General features: G+C 36.3%; 2 protein-coding genes across 2 annotated transcripts; one reads left to right on the top strand and one right to left on the bottom strand.

The window, feature by feature from the left end:
* Window positions 1-597: 597 nt before the first annotated feature.
* LOC143448835 (tubulin alpha-1C chain-like) lies at window positions 598-2,891 on the top strand. The gene is made up of 7 exons (XM_076948740.1): window positions 598-758; window positions 880-1,102; window positions 1,186-1,290; window positions 1,426-1,622; window positions 1,706-2,203; window positions 2,326-2,519; window positions 2,617-2,891. Exons 1-7 carry the CDS (start codon window positions 756-758, stop codon window positions 2,750-2,752), a joined length of 1,356 nt encoding a protein of 451 aa, XP_076804855.1. The 5' UTR covers window positions 598-755; the 3' UTR covers window positions 2,753-2,891.
* Window positions 2,892-3,401: 510 nt separating this feature from the next.
* LOC143448834 (cilia- and flagella-associated protein 45-like) lies at window positions 3,402-9,926 on the bottom strand. Its single transcript, XM_076948739.1, has 12 exons — window positions 9,734-9,926; window positions 8,301-8,423; window positions 7,822-7,946; window positions 7,574-7,718; window positions 5,940-6,110; window positions 5,632-5,810; window positions 5,345-5,473; window positions 4,948-5,095; window positions 4,568-4,708; window positions 4,273-4,439; window positions 3,919-4,114; window positions 3,402-3,751 (listed from the first exon to the last, which is right to left on the bottom strand). The coding sequence occupies exons 1-12, from the start codon at window positions 9,734-9,736 to the stop codon at window positions 3,647-3,649; spliced, it is 1,632 nt and encodes a 543-aa protein (XP_076804854.1). The 5' UTR covers window positions 9,737-9,926; the 3' UTR covers window positions 3,402-3,646.
* Between the last annotated feature and the right edge of the window lie 22 nt (window positions 9,927-9,948).

Raw genomic sequence — 9,948 nt, 5'->3', positions numbered from 1 at the left:
ATTAGGATGTGGGGCCAGTAGGAGTGTTAAAATAAGACAAGTTTGTTAACATAGACCGAACGGAGAAAGTTAAACTTAGAATTTATTTGTTTATAGTCGAAAAGTTTGTATCAAAATGACGTATTGTGAAACACTGGAAGTACTGCTCGCCGTGAGCACTCAGCACCCACTTTTTAGTCAGCATCCTTTCAGTTGCTAGTGAACAATTTATGTGTATATAGGCCTATACGCCAAATGTGCATGATGAAGAACATAAAAACGTTAATGTAAACACACGTAACGGAATAAGTGTAGTTGACGAGCGGATAGAGCACACTGAAATTAACCTTTGCCCAGCAGAACTGAACGAAATGCATTTTGTCACGCGGCTATAGCCAGCTTGGTTGCAGCTGAATGACTTCCGCAGTTGCCTTCCTTTTCACGTTATTCAACAACGGTTTTGCTGGTTTTAGCGCTCATTTCAAAACTACTGATGCAAGGTGTGACCTGCTCGACTGCAACCGACGAAGGCTTTAGAAAAGAATCGACATGGTGCATGTAGAAAAAACCTTGAGGGTTGCGGATCGCTTTAGTTTTTTAGCTGTTTACATGATTTCCAAGTTACAAGCTGTTTTAAGCAAGGACTTAAATTTTACACCTTTTACTAATTATTTTAAACAGAGGTATAAAGCTGCGTAGCGTTGCTGTACCGACGGTTCTTTTTTACTTGCTAAATTTATTGCTCTTGAATCGATTTTTGATCTTCTTTATTCATCATGGTAAGTTTTTGAAAGAAGTGTTCTTGTGCATTAATATAATAATATAAAAACAACGTGGAGCATATTTTTCAGTACCTGAAACGTTTACACTTAACTGGTAACTGATGATTTTTTAATTTAGCGCGAAGTAATTTCTCTCCACGTTGGTCAAGCTGGTGTACAAATGGGCAACTCTTGCTGGGAGTTGTACTGCATTGAACACGGCATCCAGCCTGATGGCCAAATGCCAAGCGACAAAAGTGTTGGACGAGAAGACGATTCCTTCAACACTTTTTTCAGTGAAACCGGCTCTGGAAAGCATGTTCCACGAGCTGTGTTCGTCGATTTGGAACCCACGGTTGTTGGTAAGCCTATAAATTGCTTATTGGAAAATATATAGATTCATCTTTTCGTTAGATGCTCCAATACCTTTTTGCGTGTTTCATAGATGAGGTGCGCACCGGTCCCTACCGCCAGCTTTTCCATCCTGAACAGTTGATAACTGGAAAAGAAGACGCAGCAAACAATTACGCTCGGGGACATTACACTGTTGGTAAGGCTATAAAGCGATCTTATTTTTTGGTCAAACATTTATCGATTTCAGAACTTCGAGCATAGGCCTACTAATACATAGGTTTCTTAAACGTTACATTTCTTATACATTCTTGGACATCTTTGTTTCATATAGGAAAGGAACAAATCGATCCCGTGTTGGATCGTATACGAAAACTTGCCGACCAGTGTACCGGTTTGCAAGGATTTCTTCTCTTCCATTCTTTCGGCGGAGGAACTGGGTCAGGATTTACTTCCCTTCTTATGGAGAGACTTTCCGTTGACTACGGCAAGAAGTCAAAGTTAGAGTTTTCGATATACCCAGCACCAAGAGTGAGTGCTAAAAAGCAATACCTTTGTTTCAATACCTTTGTTAAAAAATGCGTTTTGTTGACCGTTTTTTTCATATTTGTTAGATTTCAACTGCGGTTGTTGAGCCATACAATTCGATTTTAACAACCCATACAACCCTTGAGCACTCCGACTGTGCCTTCATGGTCGATAATGAAGCCATCTACGACATATGCCACAGAAATTTGAATATTGAACGACCGACTTATACCAACCTTAATCGTTTGATAAGTCAAGTGGTTTCATCTATTACCGCTTCGCTCCGTTTTCAGGGAGCACTCAATGTTGACTTGACCGAGTTCCAGACCAACTTGGTGCCCTACCCACGAATCCACTTTCCCTTGGTCACTTATGCTCCTTTGATATCTGCCGAGAAAGCTTACCATGAACAGCTAACCGTTGCTGAAATTACCAATTCTTGCTTCGAGCCAGCCAACCAGATGGTAAAATGCGATCCACGTCATGGCAAGTACATGGCCTGTTGCTTGCTGTACCGCGGTGATGTCGTTCCTAAAGACGTTAACGCTGCTATCGCTAATATCAAGACCAAGCGTACAATTCAGGTATATAAGTGAATAAATCTATAACTTATTACAGTACATTCTTCCGAGCAATGATAAAGGCGTTAGTCTTACAACCTCATAATTGCATTTTTAGATATCGATAAAATAAAATGTTTTTGTAGTTTGTAGATTGGTGTCCAACTGGATTCAAGTTGGGAATCAATTACCAGCCACCAAGTTGTGTACCTGGAGGTGATTTGGCGAAAGTCCAGCGAGCAGTTTGCATGTTAAGCAATTCCACTGCTATAGCAGAAGCATGGGCCAGGCTAGACCACAAATTCGACTTGATGTACGCAAAACGCGCTTTCGTGCACTGGTGAGTCCAACAAAAAAGAAACATGAAACTCAAAACGATACCATTAGGCAACAAGTTTGTTTATTTATTGAACACGTAAAACTGCGCTTATTTCTAGGTATGTTGGAGACGGTATGGAGGAAGGTGAGTTTTCTGAGGCACGCGAGGATCTGGCTGCTCTGGAGAAGGATTACGAAGAGGTTGGGCAGGATTCAACAGAAGAGGGTGACGTTGATGAAGAAGATGAATATTAGACGTTAAAATATCTAGTAACCTCCTAGTATGTCTCGATTTGTTTATCTTCAAAAATTTTATGATTATCAAGATTAGACAAATATGTTGTGATGTTTTATCCAAATTATTGCCGTCTCAATAAAATGCGCTACATGTCGATTTTGGTGCGCGTTTTATGCTGTTTAGCGTGCCCTGCTGACTCCTTTGTTTGCCAGGGTTGTAATGAAGACATTTTTTCTGACACGAGACAAGCACTAACTCCAAAACGTTTGCTGGCATTACACTGTACACATTGCATTAAATTGGTTATCATATGTCATAGGCCTCAAAATTGGGTCTGATTGATGCTTTCTTTCAGAGAACTGCATTTTTTATAAAAATATCTGTTTCAATTATACTAAGGCTCATCTGTCATAACTTGATCGGAGTCAAGTCGAAACATTTTGGACATTTTATTGCGGTCTAATCACTTCATTTCGATTAAAGTCAAGTCATTGGAAATTATGACACGCACACGCATGAGTCACGCTACTGGAAACCTTTCCGACTTGTTCTGTAGATATTTCACCCAATATTGCCATTCATATAATATATGTAACACGTGGCTGCACTATCCAAGCGGACGTATGCATCTGCCTGTCCGATTCTTATGGAACAGATCGAGCCAAGCTTTGTTTCCGATGTTTTATATATTTATATAAATGTCTTAGAAATACATGCAAAGAAACCAAACCCAATATTTTATCCATCCATAAATGTGATAAAATATAACAATGCCATCAGTACAATAAAAAGACAAAATATGCAAACAAGATTTACAATAAGCACGAAGTAATAGACACAGACAATAGAAGAAAAACATTTTATATTCAAAATGGCCCCCTTCTCAAAAGAGCACATTTCAGTCAAGCAATTTAAAATGCCAAGCCTTGGGGTGCGTCGATCCTTCGTTCTACTTCAGCGCAATATTTTGCTGGCACGCCTGCCTTGCGAAGGTCATCAAGCTTCTTCTTCTTAACCTACACAGGTGAGGTAAACGGTTAGCATCTCTTATTCAACTAGATATTACTTTGTTTTTCCAGGATTAACTGGGTATAGTTTGGAAACAAACGTATAAGCAAAATGGCTGGGTATTTTATGATGTCAGCATCATCAACGTAGTAGCAGTCAAAATGTGGATATTTACATCATCCAGTCTTGCACGGCGCTGCCTTGCTTCCTCTTCCATCTTGATTCCTTCCTCGAAGAATGATTTTCGATCCTTCATCTTGATCTGTTCTTTTTCCACGATCTGCTTGCGTACGTCATCAGCATGCAGCAAGCTATTCTTATGTGCCGTATCTTCTTTCAGTTTATCTTTCTCCAGCAATCGCTGCTGCTCCCTAAAAGAGAAAATATTTATGTTGAAATAATTTGAAAGTTTCTGAAAAGGCATGATCATCGATATTGCACACCTAAAAATCCTTAGTTTTATTTAAGTATGCGCGTTGAATTAGTGATATTGGCCAATGTAGGTAAAAGAGTACACGAAGATACTAACTTGAGCACTCTTTCGAACTCTAGCCTCTCCCTCTGAGCCTGGACTGCCATGAAATGTTCCTTTGATTGGATTTGTTCCGTTCTTGCTCTCTTCATTACCTCATCTGTTTGTGCTTTCTTCATCGCTTCCAGGTGCTCCTTGCGTCTCCATTCCCGTTCCGCTTGTTCCTAATGCAAAGAATGTTATTTCACATGCATAGTTCGAAATCATCATAACTACAACATTAAATATTAATATACTTTTTTGATTACACATAACCCCTATCCAATTATGCAGCAAAATGGTTTAGCACTACCTGATTTCTTTTTGCCCTCAAGGCATCTTGTTCAGCTTGGTGATCACGTGCTCTCTCTTGTAACGCACGCAGACGAGCAACTTCTTTTTCCTTTTCTTTTCGAATTCTTTCCTGTTCTGCTTCATATTCTGCCTCCCGTTCCTATCCATATAGTTTGATATTTAAGTTTTACTATAACAAACATACATTACGGTATTTAATTAACGCGTAGTAACAATAACAATATTTGTCTGTCAGCACACTTATGTGACCAAAGTTACAATGGAATGTGAGTTTTTATACTTACGCCAAATGTGAAATGAACCAAACCACGAATTACAATCAGAAGCTAGGTGGTATTACACGGAAAGGTAAGTTTTTAAATCTTAAAATCCACTCACCGCTTTTTGCTTCATGTACTCAATGACTTTTTGTTCAGCGAGTTTTTCTTGTTCCATGCGTAGTTCTTTCTGCCTTTGGTGCTCTTGGTTGATCACATCGATTTCCTGTTGCATGTTCACTTGCTCTTGATGCTTTCTTTCTAGATCCCTGTAAATTATATACAAGGATTTATACATGACATGATTAACAAAAATATCTCCTCCAAAAACACAGCAAAAAGCAGGATATCGCATGGTAATTTAGGATTAACTTTTTGTTTCTCGACACAAGCTTTTGCCAGCATAAGCTTGCTTCATCAGGTTTACTAAGAGAAGGCAAAAAATTTTCAAAACAGGGTTTTGAAATAGTGTAAAGAAACGTGTACAAAACAGTACAATTAGCTTGGATAGGACTTACTTCAGGTCTTCCATTTGCAGCTTCTCAAGATATTTGAGCATTTGCTGTGATTCTTGATCCTTCTTTTCTTGCTCCAACATCCGATCCTGAGAGTTCTGCTCAATCTGTCTCATGATCTGTACTGCCCCACTGCATTTTGAAGATTCAAATTAGATTTGCAGTTATATGTAACGGATGTAACATTTGACTATCTTAATGCCTTCCGTGTTATCTGAATATATATCACCAGTTAACGCAGCAACATACTTTAATCAAACATAGGCAGCAAAATGTTTATAGTTTCTTACGCATATCTTTGTTGCTTTCGTAAGTCTTCGATCTCTTCTTGACCTTTAATTGCATTGATCCGGTCAATTTCCATCATCGTGTCCAAGCGTTTTTCCTCAACTTCCAGTTCAGAATTTATTGATTTCTTTTCCAAAATTTGCGCATCACGAATAGCATGACATTTGGCATTCAAAATAAGCTGAAAAAATACGCAATTTAGTTTACCAATAGGTATTAGAATTTAGTAACAAAAATTACAAAGAATTGCTAAAATAATTGTCCAAACAATAAGAAAGAATCGATGTTTTGTTTCTATTTTATCACAGACCTCGTTTAGATGTTTCACTTCATCCTCTTGTTCCAAGCGCTGGGCATTGGCATTTTCAAGTAAATATTCAGCTTTTTGCTTCGCTTCAATCTCCAGGTCATTTAGTTTTTCATTTTGTTTCCTCTGCAATTCTCTTTGCTTCATTTCTTCTTTTCTCTTCTGTGCAGCTTCCTACAAATATCCCAGTAATGCCAGCATAAATTTGACAGTATGCAGCTGAATTATGGTTTCATGTATGTTCACAATCAAAATTATTAAACTACCATAAAACTCTAAAGCAGCTATGGCCAACCTGCAGCCCATATACGAGTTATTTACAATTTTACGCAGCGAAGCTCAATGCTTCAAGGTCACTTAAGTACTGGGTTATGGCAACAACAGGTAGTCTCCATTTTGATGATTAATAAATCGATATACGAGAGAAGTCTGAACATTAGGGATTGAGTTTAGTAAATCAGACTGATTTTACCCAAGACACACTGCCTAGTTTGAAAAATTATTTTATTCACAGCAACATGAAATGCAGCACGATCTAAAGATCACAGCGTTCTTGTTGTGCTAAAATATGATCTTTTTCACACAAAAATTGAGTTAAACCTCTGGATAATTGGAGCAGCAGAAAAAAATTGGAAAGGGCAAATTTATTGCGGTTACTGATGACGTTACAGTTAATTGTAAGTTCATGTGGAGAATTGCGCTTCAAAGCACATCACTGAAAAAGGTTTCATGAATCTATGGTAATTGTTCTAATAGTTAAAAACTCGTCTACTAAATATACACTTGTGTAAGAATAATAAAATAGTAAATTCAATAACAATTGCTACAAAACTACAATTGACACATATATCATATGGTGCAGAGTGTCCATGCAATTAACGTAATTTTGCACACCATAAATGCTACATTGACCCTTCATCTCAAAGTTCTAAATCTAGTTACATGACATGAGAAAGCTTTACATGAGTTGTATGCTACATAAATTTAAAATAAAAAATAGGATATAGTTTGGCACACTGAAGATTAACTATATTTATATTTTTCTACATGAGCTTTCGCAAGCATAAGCTTGCTTCTTCAGGTGTACTGCGAAATGGCATCAGTCAGGTTTTTATTTTACTATAAAACTTGGTTAACATGGTTCAGACAACATAAATTCATAAGGAATGTCAGTAACGTAATTCGCACTGAAATTTTGTGGCATTTTACCTCCGAGTCAGTACCACAAATGATAATAGCTCTATTACTTAACAGTTTTCTAAGGCAAAAACTGTAAAAACTAATAATTTCTATTTTAATATCTTTTGTGAAGTACAATTGATGACAGTGAAAATATTTGCTACCAAAGTGTTTCGTATTTGCTATTAGTTAGAATGCAGTCTGAACGCAGGTTCGCTAGGAGATTAAACACAAGTACACACATTGGTTTGTCCATCCTCTTTAAAACGAAAAAATTATGCCTTTATATTATATTATTATATTAATTATATTATGCCAACTATGCCTTTCGAACTTGCTTGGTTGTGTCACTGTTCATAATGTGCAATTTTTATTTAATATTCGACTCTTATTCAAATAGTGATGCAATTTTTGGCTATTAAAAAGTTTCACTTGGATTTGGTTAATATAAAACTTACCATTGCTTGATCTTTTTCCAACTTAGATATTTCATATTCCAATTGAATCTCTTCTTTGGTTTTAACTCTGGAAGCACCTTTTATTCTAGAAAATCTGCTGGTGTTCAAGACCACTGTTAATCCTGAAGGATCATTACCGGGCACCCTATACACAAGTGATATAGATAAACAAGGTGCTTGCATACAGAGAAAAAAACACTTTTAAAACTCTGGTTTGTGATTTCATTTATATATTAAAGTTTACTCACACAACATTACGAATAAGATCCTTGGTTATAACTTGAATTGTTTCAGGCTTGTGTACTTTCGATCGCATCCCATTTCTCCTGGGTGCAGGCTGAGTTCTTTCAGGAGTTTGTTCCATCACCTTTGGCTGTCAGAGAAATTGCAAATTAAATACAAATAATTCAGCTGAACATCTATCAATTGATCATAGATATATAATGTACCAAAATAAGCTTTATTAAAGAACTTCATTATCAATATATATAATACTACTCTGTGTACCAGTATTATCTGTTTCATAAGCATTATATTTAGTGGTATTTATACATAAATAACAGCACAACATTTCCATATTAAATAGTTAACATTTCTAGCAAATGCACATCACTACAGAGTCAAAGAGTAACGTTGTTAATAATAAAACACATTATTTTTTAAAATGTACAGAGACAAAGATGCCATGATAATATACTATTATTTGTCAGGTTAATAAAATCCATACTTTTGATGAACTTGCAAACAAGGTTTCATCAACATTTGATTGCTTAGATTTTGTTCGATATCTTCGAGAATATCGAGATCCAACACTTCCAGAAGAAGACACTGATGCAATTCGGCTTCCAGGCTACAAAAATATTGGATTCTTATCATAAGTGTCAATATTATTCATAAAAGTTATTATTTTAATAGATATCAAAATGTTTTATTATAACAGGATCACTAGTAGCAGTAAGAAAATTGTCACGCAAAATGTCCAATTTAATAATGCTGTGATAATAGTGGGGATAAAATGTTTAAGTCAAAAGAGTTTTTTTGGAATTATTTTTCATTTGACAGGCATTATGTGTGATTTTTGGATGCAATATGTATGATTTCTATATGCAGTATGCATGACTTAAACTTGACAATGATTTCTCATTGCTCGAGCCCTGGTTATTGAGCTAATCTTTGTGCAAGTTTCAATAAATACACACATTTTACTACTTTTTTTAAAAAACTTTTATTTATGTTGTCTTGCCCAAATTTGGAAATGTCTTATCAGAACCAATAAACAAGAGCAAGCATCTTTAACATCTTGGCTAAGTACATTACAATCATAGCACCACTGGGTAGCAAACACCGGCCACATCATTACGAGCCCAGTGTTGCGGTGCTCTAGCCACTCTGCTACCAAGCCTATATTAGAATGGCTGATGCCATTTCACCGAAAAAAAATTGTGCATTCAAAACTATTTTTCACAGATTCTTGTTAACCTAACTTAAGTGTTACAGGATAGTAATCTAACCTAACTTTAACTACAATAAAACCTACAATAGCTAAAATCAACTTTTTGCATAGCCTACCCATTCTCCTTAGAACCTAACCACCTATCTTTAATAGGCTGCATGACCTATTTACGGTGAAACAGCCAGTCTCTATTAGAATATGTTAGAAGTTTATTTTAAACGCTGTTTGTGAGTATTAATTATCATTAAAAATTGTAGAGTATCAGTAATGTTAGAATGTTGCTTTCAGATTCAATACGTTTAACTCGTTATAGAGAAAAACTGATACTATGTAGTTGACAACCGAAACCGCAAGATTAAATCTCACGCAAAAGGATTGCAATTTTTTCCCACTTGAGATAAAATGGCGTATAGACTCAAAACTTATTTCAAATTTCAGAATTTGGTCAAAAAGGCGTTTAGGCTAGAGCCAATAGACATTGGTTGTTGGTTAGCATTGGCCCATTATTTTGAAAGCATAGTTTTAAATGAATGCATCTTCTTTTAATAAAATTACGGAGCATAAAATAAAGATACAAGGTAACTGCAATACTGTCTACACTCCACAATAGCCTCTACCTAGCTTAACCGGGTCCAATACCCTAAATACGGGAATCCATATAAGCAGATTAGTCCAGCATTAGCTCTATACTCTTATTCATAACTTACCATATCGCAAGTGAAGCCGTTATTACCAGTCACGAAAACTTTTACTGCAATAAAGGGTTTTTCGAATGACTGAATCCCAAGATCAAATATTTCTATTTATTGTTTAACTCTGCTTTCATTCGGACTGCCTGAAAACTCTCTCAACCACTTGACTAAAATATCATTAGTGCTTTTCCTTTGTTGCTTAGCAACAATAAATAAACCAAGAAAGTGCG

Source organism: Clavelina lepadiformis, chromosome 3, assembly GCF_947623445.1.
Source record: "Clavelina lepadiformis chromosome 3, kaClaLepa1.1, whole genome shotgun sequence".
NCBI classification, from domain to species: Eukaryota; Metazoa; Chordata; class Ascidiacea; order Aplousobranchia; family Clavelinidae; genus Clavelina; species Clavelina lepadiformis.
This window is presented reverse-complemented; position numbering and strand designations above follow the sequence as displayed.